This window comes from Myodes glareolus, chromosome 5 (assembly GCF_982192425.1).
Source record: "Myodes glareolus chromosome 5, mMyoGla1.1, whole genome shotgun sequence".
In the NCBI taxonomy this organism is placed as follows: Eukaryota; Metazoa; Chordata; class Mammalia; order Rodentia; family Cricetidae; genus Myodes; species Myodes glareolus.
In genome coordinates, this window is record NC_142030.1 from 68,196,604 (window position 1) to 68,219,983 (window position 23,380).

Here is a 23,380-nt window from a genome sequence, read left to right on the forward strand (position 1 = left end):
TTAACATTATGACAAATAGGATGTCCTAAAATGTTTCACCTAGCTACAGTGTAGTACAAAGCAATGGCAAAGGAACCACCATGGCGTACTCCCCAAACGCTCAACATACACTTCTCTGCCTGCCAGCACACGTCAGTCAACCCGGCAGCTGCTCTCAAACCCTCTGGAAGTCTTCACCTCTGTACAGGGTTGAAGCAGCATTCCCTCAGAACCAGGGGACAAACATGTTTTTTACCTCAACTCACAGTCACATGGTCTGGTATCTGAGCCATCTGGAGGCCGCTGTTTCAGAACCAGGCAAATCTTTTGAGCAGTGACTCATCCATATTAGGAAGAGACTTCATTTGGAACCTTACAAGGAAAGTACAGAAGCTGGGTACTGTGGTGAGCCTGTAGTCCCAGCACTTGGGAGGTGGGGCTAGGAGGACCAGGAGTTTGAGATCACCTATACGATATGGCAAGTCCCAGAACAGCCTGAGCTACGCCACAGACCTTGTCAAAAACAAAACAAAACAAAACAAAAAAACAGTGAGACATGGCCTCATAGTGATGAAAAATGTATTGTGGAAGACTTCTGTAACCAGAAAAACTGATCCTTAGCTGTTTTAAAAAAGGTATTTGATGGTTATCTTTCCCACAAAGCATAGGAATGTGTCTCAAATGACACATTTACTTTTAGGGAATCTCTTCCAAGTTCAATTGTGAAATGTTGGTTTTCAGTGTCCCATAGTAACTTGTTTTTCTACTGAAGTAAAACTTAGCTTAATTCTCCTTGTATCATGTCCACTCTAACCCTAACCCTGGAGCCCTGAAGCAACAGCAAACCTGGATCATTCTGCTTTGTCTTCTCTACTGCTTGGAACTGGTCAAAATTCTAGGATTTATTTTCCACTCATGGAGACTACACTAAAGGGTAGCTTACATTTTTCTGGCCAGTGTAGCAAAATGTCAATGTCTTTTATATCAGGGTGCAAATATTTGTTATGTCCTACAGTCTTCTCTGTGTTTAAGATAATAAGTAACTTTTAAAAAATGAATAATGGGCCAGGCAGCAGTGGCGCACGCCTTTAATCCCAGCACTCAGCAGGCAGAGGAAGGTGGACCTCTGAGTCTGAGACCAGCCTCCTGGTCTACAGAGCAAGTTCTAGGCCAGCCAGGCTACACAGAGAAACCCTGTCGCAAATAAGCAACCAAAAAAAAAAAAGCCAACAACCAATCAAAAAACAAGTAATGGGCCAGGGAGGTGCTGTACTGGGCAAGAACATCTGCTCTACAGACACGCAGACCTGAGTTCGAATCTCCAAGGTTTGGTGGATCTGGGAAGAATGCTGGTTAGCCTGACAGGAAAACAACTGGAGCTCTCTGCTAGCTTTCACATCCATACGCATCGGTGCAAACACACAGATTCACACACTGCACACACTCCCACACATACCACAAGAAAAAAGGGAAAAGAGAAAAAGGGTAACAAAATGTATTTGTCTCTATACAAGAAGTACCCGTCAGGGCCTATAATGATAACTAGGAATGCACAGGGAGCTTCAACGGTGGCCTCCTGCCCATTTTATAACAAGCTGGAAAGACAGGACAGGAAAAGTTGCGTGTGGAGAAAACTCGGGGTTGGCAGGGCAACAGGACCTAGCTCATCCTTCTCATCCTACAAGTCTCAGGTGTGGCCAACGAGACCCAGGGAAAACAAGGCAAGATAGAGATCTGGAGAAGATCTTCCCTTACACATAAGGGAAGGGCTAGGTATCGGGAAGCAAAGAGGAGGAGGCAGGACTAAAGTTCAGTGTAAATAGAGCAAAGGACCATCAGTCTCTCCGGGACAGGAGTTTAGACATGAAGGACATCATGACAAATGCACAGCAGTAGGGTCCCGCCATGTTTAAACATTCTGTTTTTAGTAAACTATCCCATTTTAGGCTCTCAGAACAAAAAGAACAGTATCTTAGACATAAATGATTTGCCATCCAAGAACACAGCATACCTAACTGTGACCATTAACATTTATAAAGTGCCTTCTTGGTGCCAGGCAGCCAAACATGCATTAGTAACTCAAATCTTTGCAACGAGGCATAAAGTAGAAACTATTCTAGCATTCTTACTACTTTCCAAACAAAGAAAGGGGTTAAGAACCTCACTCAAGCACACATGACTAAACGCAAAGCCGGGGTCTGAAGTGAGGTGGCCTGTCTATGACATATAGTGTTTAAAGTAAGACCCTAAAAAATGGCTTTGCAGTGTTTACACTACAAAAGTCCGATGCTGGTACTGTTGATCTAGCTTTGAATTGGAACTCTAGTATATATAGTGTGAGTAAATCTGCAGGTTCAACACTCCCCATCCCTGAGACAAGGTGGTTGGCTGGCTTGGAGCTATGTATGTAGACCAAGCGGGCCTTAAACACATAGAAATTTGCCTGCCTGTCTCCTGGTGCCGAATTAAAGGCCTGTACCACCATAACCAGCTCAGATCCATAACATTTTTCAAAATACTTATTTCAATGCTATAGAAAGTCTCTGGTAACACCGATGTATATCACACTGCTATCTACCAGTTAAGATACAAAAGACTTTATATCCACCTTGGGTCATTTGTCCCCCTGGCCTCTCAACCTTCAAACCTGAGACCATGTGACTTACAACTCCTGCTCATGTTGTCCCAAGATCAATCAGATTTAAGTTTTTGATAATTCAAGCATCAAGTCCTAACTGGTTCTACTTGTTACTACGATTTGGTCCCTTTCTCTAGTTCTGCTTCATTGTCCTAAACATCTTCTGTCATGTGCTTGGTTAAGCGGGTAACAGTATGCTGCAGGGCCTATCGCGCTCCCTCGGGAAGAAACTGGCTAAAAGAGCCCAAGGCCATTTAGCAGTAGAATATAAACCCAGAAGCTGAAAAGCTATTACTTTTCCCTCATAAAAAGCAGTTTTGGTGGACTTGGTGGTGCATGCCTGTAATCCCAGATCTAGGCAGGCAGGCAGGCAGATCTCTGTGAGTTTGGAGGCCAGACTGGTCCCCAAACTGGTAAGATCCTGTCAAAAGGCAGTTTTCAAGCTGTATCACCAAAGACTCATGGAGATTCAGGGTAAAGAGGGAGACCAGAGTCTTAAGAGGTGGCTCACCTCTTTTCAGATGGCCATGGCGTGAAGACTGCCATGTTCTTTGCATGCCAGACTTAGATTAGATTGTTTGACTCAGGTTCTCTTCCCTGGAACTTGGAGACTATAACCTCAGTCACCCACCTCTCCTAAGAGCAGACTCTCAGGTGACTGTATTTTTCTTCTAGTCCACCCCAATACTTCTATTCCCAAATATGCCAGAAAATTATGGGAAGTTATGAAGGTCAGTTTAAAAATGTTATCATTATGTATACTTTAATCAACTCTTCCACACTACGAAAAGACTGTAGCATGCACAAACTGAGTATCTCAGATCATTTTGATTTTAATCATTAGAATTTAGTCAAAATAATCAGTATCTTAGCAAAGCTCATATTTACTGTAAATGTCCTAATTTATAACACTTTAAAAATATTTTAAAAAAATTCCAAAGACCTAAGCTACAAGACTTCCAAAATTTCCTTCTCTGTTCAATTTTAGATCTTCTACATTATATTAATTTCTGGGAGCTTATTATACACTGGGTATTTTAAGTTACATGTGGAGGCAAAGTGACTACAGTCCTTTCTCTGGCCCAATGTTACCACCCAGAGTTGCTGGTGGCTTAACTTATGCTTGCTAACTGAGAACTCGCCAGGATCCTTTTTTTTAAAATTTTTTCCAGTATAGAGTTTATTTAGTGGTTTATGAAGGGAGGGGAAAGGAAAGAAGGGGGGGTAGAAGAGAGAAATAGACAGAAACTGCCTGTCCAGAAGAAGGGCAGACAGATAGCCAGGCTCCCCTTCTAAGCCAAGTACATACTATGAATGTACTGGTGCAGGTCTCAATGTATGGTTCATAGACCACTCACAGCTCACACACTGAGAAAATTTTAATTTGCAAGTACTTCCAGTTACTCCTTGTCTAGAAAATTCAATGGTATAAATTCTTCATGTTGATACTACTAATTAAAAAGTTGGTTAAAACAAAAATTCCATTTTTTTGAATTAGCAAAATTCTATTTTGCTAATGTTTAAATCCCAGACATGTAGAAACTTAGTACACGTCTTTGGGGCATAGGTATTCTTAACTAAAGAAATGAAGAGACAGTAGGAACCTCTAAAAAGGATGTCTTGGGAAGAGCCTGAGGATCAACAGCGAGGGAGTGACTAGCCTTCAAGTCAGCAGTCCGGTTTACTCAGCAGTGTACCAGGAGAGACCTCTCCGATGGACACGGGCAGACACAAGAGTGCTCACTAGAATACAATCTTTAGAGACAAACAAAACCAGGTTTCACAACATGTGGAAAGCAAGATTTGTTGCATATCATCAGTTATTCGTTTTTCCACTTTTCCCCTTGAAAGATCAGTTTGATCAGTGGAGGCAATGTGCCATATCAGGACAAGACCAATCCTCGGCCAAGTTTTTTTTCAGACTAGTGTGTGAACCAGTACCTGATAATGAGATATTTTTTTTAAAAAAAGAAAAATCTGCTGAGACATTTCAGAAAGATTTTATTTCCAAATTAAGATTTGTAAGAAAGAAAGACAAGTGCCCCTGCTGTCTGGCACAACAAACCATACTGAACCCACTTAAAGAACAGTTATGAGAACACAAGGCAGCCATAAGGACCCAGGGGAGGAAAGAGAAGAACCCGGGGCCTTGATAACATTTCCGTTGCAACTGAAGCACTGGATCACCTAGAATCTTAAGTAGGATTTTAAAATTGTTCAGTGGCTTCTTAGATGTTCCCAGGAGCTTTTTCTAAGTTGCTTAACTCCAAATCTGATTCCATGATTTCCATGAACAGGAGAACCCCAGAATGTGGCCAAAGATTAGCGACACATTCTCACGTCTAAGAAAAAGCATCCACTAGACTATTCTTAAATTGTATGGAGTCAAGTTTTATCATTTGTTATACACTTCACAGCACAGGTTATTTTTCCATTTCCATGGGAGGACATTAAATTCAGTCACCACAAGACAGTAGAGTCTTTGGTTATATAGAGACAACTAAGTGTAAACTGGTAACATTCTCAACCCTTTTTTTGTAACCTACATAGGTATTGACAAATAGACTGTGAAAGGACCAGTTATCAATACTGTAACACTTATGCTGAGGATAAAATGGTTTTATATATAGATATATGAAAAAATTTTATATATACATACACATCTCTCTCACTACTGACCAATGTATAAAAGGAAAAATTTAAACAATGTAGTGTATTAAAATTTACTAGAATAATCTAGAATCCAGCTACAAGAATGTGTTTTCATAAAAGGTACTGTTAGAAAAACAGTTAATGAGGCATATAGCATGGGGCCTCCCCTCCAGACATTATTTCATTAATACTTAGGAAGGGTAATCTAGTTCTAAAGCATTTGTCTGGACTATAGGTTAGTTTGACTCCAGGTAAGTAGTCTGCAAAACTGACTAAATTTATGCTAGAGAGAGAGAGAGAGAGAGAGAGAGAGAGAGAGAGAGAGAGAGAGAGAGAGAATGAGAATAAAATGCATAGGTCACGGATCACAGAAGTAGACCCAACAAGTTAAGCAGTTGACGAAGTAGTGACAGTCTGAGTCAGATCCAGAAAGGGGGCCTCAGGTTAAACTCAGGGGAAGAGTACTAGCCTAGCATGCACAAGGGCACCCAGATTCAATCCCCAGCACCTTAAAAAAAATTATGAAATAAAGAAAAAGAGACAGAATACAGAAACAGGTAACTATTCATCTCCTCTAGGTTATGAACACAAAACCTGGAGAGTCTTCATGATTCTGTTACAGAAGTCATTTGCTTTGGCCAAGTTTTTTGTTTAAGGTTTTGTCTGTTCTGGACAAGATTAATTGTAATGCAGGATTAAAACCAGCTATTCGAGAGTCATGTATCCTTTTTCTAACCAGTGGAGGACCCAGAAGAAATGGATGGCAAGCTTTCTCAAAGGTCCACCTAGTGAGATTTTGAGGTGCCCACTCAAGTGGGAAAGACCAAGGCAGAACAAGGCTTCTATTAGCAGGATTGTCAGGATAACATTCAGGGCAATAATCAGCTCTGTTAATACGGTCTAAGAACACTTGGTAACATTCATTTTCAACAAGTTCAGTTTGGTATAACCAATGCCCTAGTTCTAAACTAGGGAACCACTGTTGCCCACAATCAGGGCAGTGTGAATTATCGGAGAACATCTGGGCTTAGAAAGACAACAAAAGCAATGTAACAGCAAAAGGCAACAAAGACAGAGAGAGAAAGGCAATAAGCGACAATCAGTCCTGTTACAGTTTTCCTTTAGCAACTTCTCAGTTCAACTCCTGAGTGTCAAATCTGGCTTGCACCTCAATGCAGTTCTTCAAGATCTTGTAGTCTAGTTTTCACTTAACTGCAACACAGTCTCTGTACTCAGGGACCAGTCCAGTCTAGAATACTATCAGTCACTTACTAGCAGCACAGATCACAGAATAGCTCCTTCAAATTCCAGTGTCTTAAGGAAAGCCAGACCTCTAGTCTGAACTGTTCCGCAGCAGTATCAGCTGCTGACAGTATCACACGAAGGTACTCTGCTCTGCTGGTAAGATGATTACGCTTGGTGAAACAGAGGCATTGACGAAGCCAGTGAGTCTCCTGTTGATGCTGGCACTTCCACCCGGTAGCTCTCTACAGTGATGTAGGAGGGTCAGGAAAACTTGGTGGCGTCCTCTTCAGTGGATCCAATGAAGTCAGTCTTGAAAAGACCGTTATCTGGACCCAGTCACAGAGAAGTAGCTAACGACGTTGCGCTTGCCGAATGTTGGGAATGCACCACATACCTGCAAATGATAAAACTTCAGACGACTCATATGGGCTTTGCAGTTGCTCACAATATTAGAAACATGCATTTGAGAATTACTTGCATCAGCCAAAAATTATTTACATCAGTCAAGATAGATGACAACAGCCCCATGGGTTTCCCCATAACTTAATTTAGGTTAAACACATCCAACCTATTTGGAAGTTACTCTTCTGGGCACAGGTTGGGTTTTGAATCACTTAGGATTTATATGAAGATTAATGTGGTCTCTCTGTCTTCCTTCCTTCCTTCCTTCTGGACTAAATTTTGTTTTTTGCTACATCTTTTGCATTTTGAGACTAAAAGAGTCATATGATCATTTCCATGAAATAGGTACCATAAGGTATTCCCATAACATGTGGGTACCAGTCACTATGACAGCCTTTCCTCAAAGGCTTCAAGCTAACCATGAAAAATCTTAAAGTATTAGACAATAGTCCTAAGCAGCTAACCATAAAATTAAAAACTCGTTTGAAAGCTGAAAAAGGCATCAGTGGAGAAAGTCGAATCTTTTTGTGCAGGTTAGCACACTGTCAGTTTGAGATTACATGTTACACACTGCACGAGCAACAGACCCGATCTATTCTCATGACCCTGAATGGAACACACACGAGGGAGGGCAGAGCGACACATGGATCAAGATGGCTGCCTAGGAATTGCCAGTTTATCAAATTAAAATGTGTGTCCTGCCATCTTCCAGTAGTTTTTATAAATCCCGAGGCTCAATCATGTGAGAACAGGGACACTGAAAACAATATAACAGGCCTCAAAACAAGGGTACTACTGGCCCCACCAGTCAAAGCCGTTCTCTGAGAGACTAGAGGATTTTACAACAAGAAAGCGAAAAGTAGGGACACATTCTGACAGAAGACGAGAGTCAGCATATATGCAGTAACGGGCTTCTTGAGGTCAGGTAACTAGATACCAGTCTGGTAATTCAGGTCCTCAGTTTCTGGAAATATTTTTAAGGAAATATTTGGGAGTGAAACCAGGAATAACATATTGCATTGACCTGTTTACAATGGCCCTCTTAACAAGGTATCTAGTTATGATATAGACAGATAATAAACAAACCCTCCATAACCTTGAAGCTCATTAAACAAAAGCAATGAAAGCGGAAGTTATATAACTCACCATTTAAAAGATAAGAGAACTCTAGATTTTTAGAGCAAAACACAGAAACACAATAAAATATCTATTTTATATCCATGAGACTGGCCAAAAAGGGGGAGATTAATAAACCTGATAGGGCTCTAGGTATGCTAAGCAAAACCACTTTCCATGCTCACAAATCAAGAAAAAGCCCTGCAGGCTCCAGAGCTCAGAATAACTCTACCCTTTCTTCAACTTTCATCCCTCCAACTTCACCATCAAACAAACATCATTCCCCAAGTATTCATGAATAAGAACATCACTGTTACCTGTTCAGACAAGTCACCCTGGTCCTTCAGAGTACTACAGCAAGAATCCAAAGGGGGTCCAAATCTCCAAGCACTGCCCATCACCAGTCTCTTCATTCATTCTTTATACTTACAATTATAGGTTAGGAATGAAGAGAGGCCAAGAAATGCTCACGGAAAGACCTGACCCCAATATTGACAACTTCACTACCACTATTGGCTTAAAAGCCTCAGAACCAACGCCATACCATTCATGTTAATCCAAGAACCTCAGGCCTTCCTCATTAATACTACACCCCTCACACTTTAATCCTTGTAGAGCTAAGAGGGCACGAGAAAACACCCAATACCCGGTGATGTGCAACTTCGCTACTGCTGTTTTGTCACTAAAGTATAAACAGCACGAGAGTTGGGTTTTTGTGATTTCATTCCTCATGACAAGGATCTCATTTGTTTTGTGTATGTGTACAGGCACGGACAAGCCTCCGCATACACGTGGAGGTCAGAAGACCGGGATGTGAGTTCCAAGAAGATTATCATCAGGCTTGATGACAAGCACCTCTACCCCCTGCACCATCTTGCCAGTTTTAGGAAAGGAAGCTTGAATCCCTATACTAATGAAAGGAGTGTAAACTCATATAACCACTTTAGGAATTAATCTGCCAGTACCAATAAACTAAAGAAATCCATTTCTGTAACTTCATAGACTCTTTAGGAATATACTCATGAGAAACCCTCATAGATGCTATCAAAGCCATAAAGAAAACCTCCATGGTAGCCCAGTGCAACAGTAAACTAAAAGCTCAATGTCCACAAATAAGACAGATGAATAAACTGAAGTACTAACACAGAATGGAACATATGAACACAGATGAAATTCAAAATGCTGAGTTAGAAAAAAAAGTACAAGAAAAATATGAATACACACATTTCTATATAAACTTTCTACTTAAACAGTTCAAAAGCGTGAAAAACTAGTATTTTTTTTCTTCTTGTAACTAGATGGAGAACAATGACGTTCTCTCTATATCATAAATTCTCATGGCTTATAGTACCTCTATTCATTATTTTATAACTTAAAATATCAGAAATAGCAGTAAGAAAGAGAAGAAATGGGCAAAACAACCCTTCTACACTGAGGAAAAGAGACAGTGGCCCTGCTCAGAGACAAAGTAGGTGTCAAATATTGGGATACTGAGGATCCTACCTGACCCTGTGGTCAAAGGCAGAGGCAGGAAGATACCAAGTGTCAGGACAGTCACAAAGCCCCAATGAATCCCTGCCCCCCCAAAACAAAAAGAGGCCACAGAGATTATATACCGTTGCTTTTCTTACAAAATTCTAAGCATGTCTTCATAGAAATATGGTCAAAAAATCAAAAAACAATTGCCTTATGTGAGGTCCAATGTCAATTAAGACACATACAGAGAAAATAATCTTAGAAAACAAATCTTCCTGAGTCCAGAAAGGAATCAGTGTTGCAGTTGAAAGCTCACTGACTTTCAAACATGCTTTTTTAAAAAAGCCACCCACAGGTGAAAGGACTTTTAGCAACGTTGAATTTCCAAACAAACTGACTGGTCACAAACAGTGGCCAGCTGGGTATGGTGGCACATACCTTTAATCCCAGCACTCAGGAGGCAGAGGCAAGCTGTTCATTGAGTTTGAGGTCATCCTGGTCTACAAAGTGAGTTCCAGGACAGGACGAACAGTCAGGGCTGTTACAGAGAGAAAAACCCTGTCTCAAAAAAACACAACCAAAAGAAAAACCAAACAAACAAAGACACCAAAAACCAAACAAACGGCAGAAAACAAAAAAACTCACAGTGGGTCAAAACTGAAGCTTAAAAAGTTTCCAAATAACCCAAATACTGTACCAAACACAGATCTGTTTTTCTTGTTTGAGAACACAAGCACTCAGGCAGAAGCTCTGAGACTGCAAGTTCCGGGCAGCCAGGAGTACAAATAGGGATGTCCTCCCTGACACCCCCTCCCATAATAAGATTCTATTTAAATCCACTGAAACGTGAACATCAATTAACAGTAACAGCTTTACATGAATTAAATAATTTAACTATTCTGATCTCGTTTCATTCTCATTAATAAATGCCAGTATGAAACCCCATAACTACCTGTATTTTAAGATGTATAAGTGTTTGCCCACAGAGGCCGGAAAAGAGTATCAAATCCCATAGAGCTACTTACAGACATGTGAGCTGCTACACGGGAGTTGGGACTCAAACCTGGGTCCTCTAGAACAGTCAGTGTTCTTAACTACTGAGTTATCTCTCCAGCACCACCCACAATCTGCTTGTTTTGTTTTTAGACATGATCTCATGTAGGCCAGACTAGCCTCAAAATCAATATAACTTTGACCTGATTTTCCTATTGTGGCCTTCAGGAGTAGTGGGATTACAGGCATATCCACCACTTCTGGTTTATGTGGCCTTAGGGATAGAGGCCATAGTCTGCTTGTGCTAGGAAACACTATCAACTGAGCTACATTTCTAATACCAAACCTGCCTTACTTGTCCACTTGCTTGTTTGTTTTTGAGAGAGGGTCTCACTGTGTAGCCTGATTGACCTAGAGTTCCCCATGTAAATCAGGCTGGTCTCAAATTAACTGAGATTAAAGGTGTGTGCCATCATATCCCAGTCCAAATCTGCCATTGATAGTATATATTATGCATAAAATTAAAAAAATAATCTTTGGGGGGCTGGAGAGATGGTTCAGGGATTATTCTAAGGTTAGTAAATAACAATAATTTTTATGTCTACCTTTTGTATAACCAAAGTTTCACCAAGTTTTTGCTTGTTTGTTTTTTGTTTTTTTGCTTTTTTTTTTTTTTGAGGCAGGGATTCTCTGTATAGTCCTGGCTGTCCTGGAACTTGCCCTGTAGACCAGGCTGGCCTTGAACTCAGAATTGCCTGCTGATTAAAGGCAAGAGACAAAGTACAATGATAAGAGCTTCATACTCCACATCTAGCTCTGAATTTAGATGGACTAGTAAGGATTTATATATAAGGCTTATAGGCTTATACTACTGAGCACATGTTTCTCTTCACAACAGTGGACAACTGGAAAATATGCCAGGCTAGAAAACAGCTGCAAATGTTCTCTCTCACTCCAGGAACTACAAGTAAACAGGTGTGTGCACACACACATCTAAGCAAGCATGTGCACATGCACATTGCAAGCATACTTATGGGGGTAGCGAGAACGAGCATACAGAACTATTTTAGACTTTTATTGGCACAGGTGCATCTACTCTGCCCTGCCTGATGAAACTCATGGCTCAAATTCTATCTGCAGTTCCAGTTTAAAACACCAACAACCAAATATTTAAAGCAAATGTGGAGCTTCTTGACCTAATGCCAAACTTGTTTCTTTTTTTGTACTAGGTAGTTGTGTCTACATCTGCTAGTATTTATCTATTATTGCAATGTGCCGGGTATATTATCTTCACTAACCAGCAAAAAGTGTTTAAACAAGTGTTCTGGGTACCTGAAAGGTGGTGTGAAACCGGAAGTTTAAACTACAGGAGAAACACTCCAATACCTCCTTAGGGAAGTCTTTAACATAGAAACTAGATGCCTTGGAGCAGTTCGGATACTATACATACTTTTGTTAATATATTTTTCTGAGTGCAAAAAAATCTTTTTCTACTTCCCACTTCCTTCTAAATATTTTGATGTAGGATAGTCATATAGGGTAAGAGCAATGCACAAAGGATCCCCAAGTTTACTAAGCAATCTAATACTAGGCAGCATAACTGACTCGATTTTTTGTTTTAATGAGATTCTCCCTCCCTAGTAGCCCAGCCTGGCCTCAACTGGTGCCTCTCGTGTCTCAACCTCATGAGTTCCTGAAATCTATACTGAGACTAGATCATGACCCTCAATTTTACCTCAACTTCCATATATACTTTTTTTTTCTGGAATCTTATTATATAACCAAGCTTGAACTCAGTCCTCAGTCTTCTGACTACTAAGATTACAGATGCTCTATCCACAGTTTATTATTTACTCACTTGTTTTGCTGTTATTTTTTGCTTGTTTTATTTCAGTTTTGTTTTTTGAGACAGGGTTTCTCTGTGCAGTCCTGGCTGTCCTTGAACCCGCACTGTAGACCAGGCTGGTCTCACTCTGCCTCCCCAGTGCTGGGATTAAAGGTATGTGTAACCTCGTTGGATGTCAAACTCAGATCTGCATGAACTGCCTTCTACCTCCCAATGCTGGGGTTAAAGGTGTGCAATAGACAACCTGCTCTGTATTACTCTTTGAGACAGGGTCTTCTCTCATTCAACTGAAGGTAGGCTGGTAGCTAGCAATCTTCCTGTTTCTCCCCTACCCCATAACTTCCTACTCAAAGGGCTGGAGTTATAGACAGGGTCTCACTATGTAGCTCTGGCTGGCCTGGAACTAGCTATGTAGACCATACCTGATACTACCAACTCACAGAAAAGTTTCAGAAATGATGCCATTTCCTGACATGCTTCATTCAGTATCTTATGTAAGGGGAAGTTGTTAAAACCAAGAAACTCAACATTGATAAGTCTATTAATAAAGTCACATTAAAATTTTACCAGTTTTCCCATTAATGTTCTTTTTCTGTTCTGGGTTCCAAGCCAGGAACCCCACACCACATATTCTACCTACTATCCTCCCTAAACTGCTAAGCGGTTCCTAGCATGTAATACCCACAAGACATGGTGAACAATAGGATTAACTTCCTAAACTAAGGTTTTACATCCTATCTGGCACCTTCTCTAAGCTGCTAACTCTATAAATACAGTTTGCTGTTGGGTGGCCTATCTTGTTTACCCCAAAGTCCAGCAACAGTTTTATGTTAAAGGACCTGATTATCTGAAACGTGTATCAGCAAATCTCTCCAAGAACTTAGAAAAAATCTTCATGTTTAAAACAGAACCCACATGACATTTAGTTTTTATCTCCTTAATGTCTCTAATATGTAAGTTTCTTAATTTTACCTTGTCTTTTGTGACCTTGACAGTCTGCAAGAATAGTGTCCGTTGGACTAAGTCTGTCAGTTTAAGTTTGTGTAACATTTTATTGTGATTTGGAAAACATAAAGTTCACAGAATAACCAAAACTGAAGAAACAACATGTCCTCAACCATATTAGGTTCATGCTATGCCTATGTCTTACCGAATACAAACCTTAAGCACTAGGTTTGTACACTATCTCCACTGTCAGGTTACTGCTTTCTTTAGCAGTTAGTAATTATCTTAGGAGAGATATCCTAACTCTTCTCTACCTTTCACTTGCTAGTATCTCAGGCAGATGTTACATGAGACCATCATTATGGTACTGCTTGTTTAATGGTGACGTCCTACTTCCTTCTTACCTGCTATGCTTATTCACCGAATTGTCAGAGCGAACTATCCCTTCTCCAGTCACTCGCCTATTCAGTAAGATGTTATCAGTAAGGACTTAGGAATACAGATTTTATGGGTTTAAATTCCATACTATCAGCATTCATTTTGCTGTTCCCATTGTTTTAACTTAGCCATTAGAAGATTCTTAAAGTTGGCTCCTGTCCCTCCAACATGCTTTTCATAAACCAGATTCGAATGTCCACTTCTATTGGAAATCATCAAAGTGACCATCAATGAAGACAATAACTACTCTTTAAAAACAGGGCGTCATCATGTTGCTCAGGCTGCCCTTGAACTTAAAATCTTCCTCCATCAACTTCCCGAGCAGTTGGTATTACAATTACAGGCTGTGCCATTGCACCCAGTTTACCACTAAAGCTCCATTTCTCTGCCTAACAGTCCTATATAACAATTCTAGCTGCCCTGGAACTCGATCGGTATACCAGGTTGGCCTCAAACTCACAGAGAATCCGCCTGCTTCTGCCTCTGGAATACTGGGATAAAAGGCATGAACCACCACTCCCCTCCAAGTCACTTCCTTACTATATTCAACTTATTATTTGATATTCATTAGCATTTCATGGGAGTTAGTCGGAACTACAAATTCATAGACACATACAGACTGCAATTTTTATGCAAAGAAGTTGTAAGTCAATCAACCCTAGGATAACTCCTGTCTGTAGACATGACCCGCCATCCACAAACACAGAGCCTATCAGCAATCCCCTCCGCTGCCTGAGCCTGAATGCCGGCTCCTGTGCTGACTTGAATCCTCTCCTCGGGCGACTGGCGTTCTGAACCACAAGCGGGATACCACCACCCAGGTGGCTAAGGCAGTGCGCCAGCTAAATGAGACAGCAGCATGGGGCACTAATAAGATACAAAAGGGGCTCAGAAACTGTAGGTTTTACATGGAAACTGCACTAAATAAAGTGCTGCTGCTTTTCTCTAGTGAATAGAATGAAGTAAATCTAGGTGGCTCTATTAGAGCTATCTATACCTTCAATGTATAGATAACATTTTCAACTCGACTTTGACAAGTTTAGTTGCAAAGCAACTAAAAAACAATACATGAGGGGAGACACAGGAGGAGAGAAGGGAGAGGAAACTGTGGTTGGGATGCAAAATAAATTTAAAAAATATTTTAAAAAAGCAATACAATTTGATCTGTAGAAATAATTAAATTAAAGGTGAATTTTCTTCATTTCTATTTGGATTACCAAAATCATGTACTATAATTCCTGTAATATTTAGTATACAGCAGAGAAACCCAATTAGTAATATTAGTAATAGCTGTTTCTCCTTCTGTACTTAAATTTCATTTGATATTCCAAACAACCCTACAACTCCCCACTTTACTAATAAGGAAATAGGCTCAGAAGTACAATGTTATCTGCCAAAGTCCTAAGATCCTCAGGCCAGCAATGGAAGCTGGACAGAGCAGGAAGTCTGATCAGCGATGACTCCAAAGTCCGTGCATATAACCACTGTTCAGGACATGCTATTGACAATGCTTGTCGTACTGCACAAAATGTATGACCAAGAACAATCGAGACACATTCAAGCATGCTACAACTCTAATCCCAGCACCTGGGAGGCAGAGTCTGGTGGATTTTGATTCAAGGCTAAATGGTCTAATAATAGAGGGGTTCAGGTAAGCCCGGGCTATATAATACAGAGATCCTGCCTCAAGAAAATAAATTAAACCCCCCCAAAACAAACAAGCAAATCCTACTACTCTATTTCTCAAGTAATCATCTAAATTCTGGGTATTTGTTTATTACAGAAGCTCTCAGTGTGGTAATCTCTATATTAGGAGGGAAACTTGATTAAAAAAGAAAAAGCTTATATGAGTCAGCCAAGGTCACACGATAACTGTAGCAAAATTGATTATCTAGTTGTGGACTCTGCATCTAGATCAATCAACAATATTACTTAAGAAAGAGCCTCAAAATAATGCCAGGTTGCTTGATTTAAACTATCCCAATCCAAAAGGCTTCCCAGAATATGTGAAACTAGTAGTTCTGGGACCCTGGGGTAGCCTTTAAAAACAAAACCTTTCATGTATTTAAATAAACTATTTTTAAAACGTAAGGACAGGCACTTTGGGTGTGGTTAGACAAGTTTTTAATCCCAGCATTCCAGAGGCAAGAGGCCAGTCAGGACTCCAAACACAAACCCTGTCTTGGGGGTAAAAAAAAGACAGGAACACAAATAAAATTGGCATATTTAATTAGAAAAGTTAACTCATCTCTGGATCGATGAAAATAAGCATAAAATCTGACAATACGGAGAGTACTACAGATTTTGTTTAAAGAAAGAGAATGAATTTTTTTTGTTTGTTTGCTTTTGGTTTTTAGAGACAGGGTTTCTCTGTAGCTTTGGAGCCTGTCCTGGAACTAGCTCTTGTAGACCAGGCTGGCCTAGAACTCAGAGATCCGCCTGCCTCTGGCTCCCGAGTGCTGGAATTAAACGCGTGTGACACCACCGCCCAGCTGAGGATGAATTTTTAAAAAATGGGTATGAAACACAGCTGAGTACATAAAAAAGCAAGCAAAATAATTATAGGTCTTATTAAAATTTCAACGTTGGCCGGGCAGTGGTGGAGCACCCTTTTAATCCCAGCACTAGCGAGGCAGAGACAGGCGGATCCCTCTCTCCGTGAGTTCGAGGTCAGGCTACACAAGACAAACCCTGTCACTAAAAACAAAACAAAAACACTTCAAAGTTTGTCCCTTTCAGCACTATTAGTAAGTGAAAAACGCAAATGTTCTATCTTTTAAGGACTAGAATGACTACTAGGACCCTGGTATGCAGAGATAAAGAGAAACCGACACTTACAGTAAGAATTTGCCTTTACATTTCAAAACTTAAAAAGTAATTCTCGTTCTTATCTGAAGTTCCTACCAAAAATCTACTCTCACCTTGTTTCGTTTTATGCTTGAAAGATTTCAGGTATACTTTCTGCACACTCCCGAAAATTATACACCCTTCCCAACCTACCTCGATTTCTGTTTGCGCCGTAGGGAGGTGGGGGTGGGGAGGGATCCTTTCTCAAAGACCTTTTGAGAGGAGAAAATAGCAGTTCAGACTTTAAAACATGTTAAAGCTGTGATTTCGTTTTGCTTACTTACAAATTCCAGTCAAGTTTTAACTCACGGGACAGTCAGGATCAGCGGCAAAAAGGCTGTTCCTTCTGCTCCACAGCGCTGGTCTGCAACCCCCAGCCGCCACGGCAGACTGTCGCCTGTCCCGCCCACGTGACGTGAACTCCGCAGGGAGGGGCCCATGGAATGCTGGGATAGGTAGTCCCTTGATCCCACCTCCCCCAGCTCCTCCCACTAGGCTTCCCGGAACCTCAGCACTGGCCTCCGCATCCAGCCACAGGCCGCTTCACTTCTTAAGGCTGAAGTGACAGACTACAAGACTCTGACCACCTAGTCCTTTAATAAACCTGAAATTCAAGGCCCAGAAAAACGTACGAGGGCAGTATAGTAAGAGACAGTACCTAAATCACCACTCAGACATGACTTTGAACCCAGCTTCTTAGCCTAACTACAGTTTGAGGATAGTTGAGGCTATCCTCAAATTGATTGCTTACTCTAAATCTCAGTTTGCGCATGTGTCAATGGGGATAAGTCTTTATACACACACGAAGTTATGAACTCCAAAGTAGCATGTCTGCTAATGGGCAATAGTAGGCTATGAATCAAAAACAGATATTTTGGGGCATAGTGGTAATTTAAAACAGGATTTGATTGCCCAGGCTGGAACTCATTCTAAGGCTGAGATTTAAACTCAGGATCCTCCTTCCTATATAGGAATTAATAGGCCTGTGTCACCAGGCCAGGATCCAGTTACATTTTCATTGTTATAGTGTTTAAATTTTGCCTGTGAGAATGAGCGGAGCCATCTACCATGTCTTCAGTTTACTTACAGTATTGGCATCTTTTCCTTTTGTTTGTTTTATTTTGCCTTTTTGAGACAGAGTCTCACCATGTACCTCTCACTGGCCTGGAGCTAACTATGTAGACCAGCCTGGCCTAGAACTCACAGAGTCTTCCAAGTGCTGGGACTCAAGGTATGCACTACCATGTCTGCTTTTTGTTGTTTGTTTCTCAAGACAGGGTTTCTCTGTGTAGCCCCTGGATGTCATGGAACTCAATTTGTAGACCAACCAGGCAGGCCTCCAACTCACATAGATCTACCTTTGAGTTCAAGGATTAAAGGCATGTGTCACCAACCATGTCAGCATTTTTTTTTTAAATAAACGACAACAACAAAAAAAAAATCAAGGTTTTATTAGTCAGGGAGTGGTGGCCCATGCCTTTTAATCCCAGCACTTGGGAGGCAGAGGCAGGCCAGTCTCTGAGCTCGAGGCCAGCCTGGTCCACAGAGCAAATTTCAGGACAGCCAGAGCTACACAAAGAAACCCAGTCTCAAAAAAGTAAAATAAAATAAAAATAAAAAAATAAAAAGGCTAGTGAGTGGTGGTTCACACCTTCAATCCTGGCACTCAGGAGATAGAGACAAGCTAATTTCTGTGAGTTCAAGGTCAGCCTAGTCTACAAAGACTAGCTCCAGGACAGTCAAGGATGTTATACGGTGAAATCCTGTCTGGAAAAGCAAAAACAAAAGGGGCTGGAGAGATGGCTCAGAGGTTAAGAGCACTGACTGCTCTTCCAGAGGTCCTGAGTTCAATTCCTGTCAATCACATGATGGCTCACAGCCATCTGTAACGATATCTGGCGCCCTCTTCTGGTGTGTGGGCATACATGGAAGCAGAATGTTGTACACATAATAAATAAATAAATCTTTAAAAAAAAAAAAAAAGAAAAACAAAACGAAAAAAACTAAGTTTTACTAGGTATCCCAGCCAGATGATGACGCTAGCCTCAAACCCTCAAAAACATTCACCTACTTATGCAACTCCCACCCGCACCATAGTGCTGGGATTAAAGGTATGTGCCATCAAATACAGGGTATTATGTAGCCCAATGCTGGCCTCCAACTCACTACATAGCAGAAAATGACCCTGAACTTCTGACCCTTCTGCCTCCATCTTAGGACTGTACCACCACATATAATAGTTTAGACAGTTTATAGGACCCAAGACTTAGTGCATGCTAGGAAGCATTCTGCCAACTGAGCTACATCCCCAGCACTTCCTCCTTTCCTTATTAACATTAATAATTTTGCCCTTGCTGCAAAAGCCATAACCCCCATAGTATTTCCCTGCCCAATCAGAAATATGATTATGCACAATAAACCTTTTAAAGAAAGATTTTATTTATATGTATATGTACATATGTGCCTATAGGAGTTAATGTGAGCCATGTTTTTGCAGAAGCTCAAGGACGCCAACAAAGGGTATCAGACTACCTAGAATTGGAGTTACAAGCTATTGTGGGCCACCATGTTGGTGCTGGGAACAATAAAAACAGCAAGAATAGTAAGTACTTTTAAAATTTGAGCAAACTCTCCAGCCACCCCCACACCCCTTCAATAATAAAAAGAATATTTTAAAATGATTTGTCAAGCATGGTGACAAATATCTGTAATCCTAGCACTTGGGAGATTGGAGTGAAAGGGTCAGGAGTTCAAAGCTAGCCTCAGATTTATAGTGAGTTCTAGGCCAGACTGGGCTATATCAGACCCCGTTTCAAAAAGCCCTACTCAATAAAATATTTACATTTCAAACAGTTGACGAGCACTGATTGTTCTTCCAGAGAATGGAGCCACCCAAATGGTGGCTAGCAACTGACTGTAACTCCAATTCCAGGGGGTCAAATGCCCTCCTCTGGCTTTCATGGGCACCAGGCACACACAGGTACACAGGCATATATGCAGGCAAAACACCTATGCACAATTTTTTTTCACTTAAAAGTTGCTTAATTAATCAGCCGGGTGATGGTGGCACATGGGCACATGCCTTTAGTCCCAGCACTCGGGAAGCAGAGGTAGGCAGATTTCTGTGAGTTCGAGGCCAGCCTGGTCTACAAGAGCTAGTTCCAGGTCAGGCTCTAAAGCTACAGAGAAACCCTGTCTCAAAAAACCAAAAAAACTTGCTTAATTAGAAAGCCAACATAAAGAGCACATGATTTCAAGATACAGCTGTTAGCTACACACGAATTAATGCCAGTCATTAATTTCAATTTTTTTTGTGTATCTGTATTCCCTAACATATGGCAAATTCTTTCAGTAAAACTCTTCATTTTTTGACATTTCCCAAAGAAACTGTTTAAAGTTCAAAGCTCAGATTGCCACACTTATGGCCCAGAAAAATCTCTTATATTACTGGAAATGAAGTCTACTGTTTATAATGCTACCTCTTTTAGTATGGAAGGGTGGCCCAAAAGAGATTGGAAAACATCTACAGCAGAATATCTGGTTTGACAAGAATGTGGCTTTAACTGACAGTAATCAAAGTTTGGTGTTTGCAAAGTTGCTAGGAGTGGGTGGCAGATGCCAGAGTTAAGATGATTCATTCCTATAACCTAGACAAGAAGGAAAATCCTAAGCAAATATCTGTTAACGTTAATGCTAACGCTACCTGTCTCTAAACTAACATTCTCATTTTTTCTTTTAAAAAGCTACTCATAAGCCTTTTATAAGCAGTTTTTATTTCAAAATAACACACATACCAATTATCCAATAATCTTTGTAACCTCTCATTTTCTTTGATTGACCAATTATGTATAAAACCTCTTCGCTTTCTTTTTCAATGCATCCTCCAAACCAGAGTTTTACAAGCGAGCACCCATGTTTCCTTAGTCATCTGTTGTGATAAATGTTTTAAAGAGGCTCTTAACACACACATACACACAACACACACACAGTGCATAATATGAGCTTAGAATATTAACACTATAAAATTTACATCCTTTCAATGCTGTACATCTATGAATTTTTATGATTGTTGTGTAAATTTACAAAGAAAGCATTACTGAAAACACACGCGCCTGATATTAAAAAAAAAAAGTCTTACAAATCATCCAGCCTGCCATGAATAAGTATCACTTTCGTTTTTCCTTAAACAGATTTTTTTTAAAAAAAAAAGATGTGGGGCAGGTATAGTGAACCACACCTTTATTTAGTTCCTAGCACTTGGGGGTTCAGAGGCAGGCAGATCTCTGTGAGCTTGGGGGCAGTCTGGTCTACACAGTGAATTCCAGGACAGGCAGAGAGATACATAATGAGACACACAGTCTCAAAAGATAAAAGGGACAGCTGTCTTGTTATAGTCCCTCTAATTTCTCTGGCTGTATTTCTTCATACATAATAAACACTGCTAAATGAAGTTTCAAGAATTTCCTGCCTGACTCTAAATCATCTAATTCTTTGCGTTGGTGACCAAACTTATGAACTACCAGTGAAAATTTCAGTAACTGGGAATTTGCGTATAAGTTTGAGCAACAATTTAAGGTCATTATTTAAAATACCGTAAAAGGAAACACAATTTTTTTCAAAACCATTGTTAACTGGCTTCCAAACAAAAAGTTAAAATTTATTCCTTTAGGACTAAGGATACAGCTTATTGGTAATCCACTTGCCTAGTAAGCTTGAGGCCCCAAGTTCAGTCCCCAGCACTTGCGGAGTGTGTGTGGGGGGGTCTATTCATTTTTATCATAGAAAGTTCTTCAAGGAGACATGCTATGTATTTGAGTGTAGCAGGTTTCCTCTTGTAACTGAGATTTACAAGTAAGTTGACCTTCCTTCAGTTTGTCTCAATTTAGTTATAAACCTCTGGATTATATGTGTAAATATGGTATACAGAATTGAGACAGTTTTGTCCATGTTTTCATAGTCTGTGAATGCAGGAACTCTAATAAATGAAAGGCAGAAATACCACATCCAGAATCGAAGTAAAATGGCCCTCAAAATCACACTACAGCTTTTATTCAGGTACCTGCTCATCTACACTCTGCCTAACGCAGCATTCAGTCTTCCCAACTGCGCTGCTGGAATAGAACTTTCATGTCAAACTTCAGGAGTGAGGTTATTATGGCTACGCTTCAAAAATGGAAATCCACCCAACGAGTATGACTCAACACGATTTTAAAGGGCCCGGGAGTGACTTAAAAGTTTAAACTGGGTAAGCACCTTAAGAAGGTGCTTAACACTATAAGTTCGCTGTAAGATGACATGCAAAAATATCTCCGATCATTACTCCTCCTAGGGACTTCGGAAAAGGAGTGTTGGAAAACTGCGCAACAGCTTGGGATCAAGGACTGAAATTCGCCCTTTCCCAGAGCCTCTGGGTCCCGGGACCAGCGAGCGCCTCCTGTGGTGGGGCAACTGGACACCAACAGTTGGCACGGGCCACCTGTTCCACCACCTCCTTGTCGCCCCCACCGTTCCCTCCCTCAAGGACAAGGACAGCGACGCCCTCCTCCCCCTTCTCCTCCTCTTTGGTGCCACGAGCCAGGAGGCGGGAGTGACCCACAGCAGCTGACCCAGCTCGGGCACTGCCTCTCCCACAGCCCTTAGGACACACCATGGGCCCAGAGGCTGGTTTGTGGCACACAAGCGACGACGCAGGCGGCGGCCCCGGCGACTCTCAACTACCTCCCTGACCACTACGACAACCTCCCCGAAGCCATCGCCACCACCTGCAGGGGATTCTACCCGCGGCACAGCCATCCCCACAACGGACTAACAGCTACGTAAACAATTATGGAGGGAGAGAGGAGGCGGACCGAGGCGCTGGGGGAAGGATGGGCCATCGACGTCACACCCAGAGCCCCCATCCGGGAACTAAGGCGGAGGCTCGCCCCTCAAAATGGCGACAGCAGTGACGCGCCTGCGTACGGAACGCATCCGTCGCGCCACGGACGACGGGAAGTGAGGTTTTCAGAAGAGCCTCCAGAAGTGTACGGCGACTTCGAGCCCCGGGTGGCCAAAGAAAGGTCCCCGGGGGGAAGACGAACCCCGTCAGAAAAGTTCCGGCTGGATTCTGCGAAAGAGGAAGTGAGAGAAAGCACTTACAATCTTCGGGCTCGACCACGGAGACGGCGGGGACCCCAGGAAACCGAGGAGATGAAGACGCGAAGGGCGACACGGGTTGAGCAGTTCTCACAGCAGCCTCAGCCGCAGGCGTCTCCGACTACGAGCAGACGAGGGTTCCAGGACTCTGAGTCCTCAGGTGAGGACAGCGGAGATAACAGTCTCAGCTGCCAGCTCCCGGGCGCACGCAGTGGCGGACACGGGCAGGGGCAGGGCCGGCGGGAGGAGCGCCCCCGTGGAGTCCGCCCCGCCGGGCTAGGGGTGCCCGCGGCCCTTTGGGCGCGCACTCCCGGGCTGAGTCCACCCGGACCCTCAGGAGGGAGGAACGCACTGACCCGCGGAAAGATGGTGGTGCGAAGCGAGCTGAGCGGCTGCGGGTAGCTCTGCCCTGTCGCTGAGCATCACTTTAGGGGAGTCTAGGTCACCTTTTTTTGCTGGTTTTCGCTAGCGTCGGCGATTAAGCCATTGTCGGAATTCCAAAATTAATTACTTTAGGTTCGGTTTCATTTCCGTCCCCTCTGCGAAGGCTTCTATGGAAGCCACTTCCATTTCCTTTTTTTTTTTTTTTTTAATCTCGGGGCCACTAAATCCCAAGCTGAGAATCATGGTTTTAAGTTAACTTTCCAGTCAGTTTCTCTTCCCGGCAA

At 41.8% G+C, this 23,380-nt stretch overlaps 3 protein-coding genes across 9 annotated transcripts in view; 1 reads left to right on the forward strand and 2 right to left on the reverse strand.

Moving 5' to 3' along the window:
* The window catches only part of LOC125391593 (torsin-1A-interacting protein 2-like), a 35,268-nt gene extending 12,412 nt beyond the window's left edge, over positions 1-22,856 (reverse strand). For 2 of the 5 annotated variants that reach the window (XM_087906396.1, XM_048420976.3), the window contains exon 1: positions 6,542-6,682. The gene's annotated coding sequence lies outside the window, so the exon portion shown is untranslated. Of the gene's footprint in view, positions 1-6,541; positions 6,683-16,730; positions 16,790-16,861; positions 16,978-22,715 lie in introns of those variants that run through there. The other 3 variants (XM_048420977.3, XM_048420980.3, XM_048420979.3) reach the window with 3 other exon arrangements.
* Positions 4,602-6,547, reverse strand: LOC125391595 (torsin-1A-interacting protein 2). The gene has a single exon (XM_048420985.3). It carries the CDS (start codon positions 6,288-6,290, stop codon positions 5,895-5,897), a length of 396 nt encoding a protein of 131 aa, XP_048276942.1. The 5' UTR covers positions 6,291-6,547; the 3' UTR covers positions 4,602-5,894.
* Tor1aip1 (torsin 1A interacting protein 1) overlaps positions 22,163-23,380 on the forward strand; it is a 29,678-nt gene continuing 28,460 nt past the window's right edge. For 2 of the 3 annotated variants that reach the window (XM_048420982.3, XM_048420983.3), the window contains exon 1: positions 22,167-22,872. In XM_048420982.3, coding sequence (XP_048276939.3) covers positions 22,404-22,872 — 469 coding nt within the window. In that variant the 5' untranslated portion in view covers positions 22,167-22,403. Of the gene's footprint in view, positions 22,873-23,380 lie in introns of all 3 variants that reach the window. The other variant, XM_048420984.3, reaches the window with a different exon arrangement.

Bases quoted from the DNA above. Each gene is read 5' to 3' on its own strand.
- LOC125391595 (XM_048420985.3), bottom strand. From the start codon at position 6,290: ATGTTCTCCGATAATTCACACTGCCCTGATTGTGGGCAACAGTGGTTC.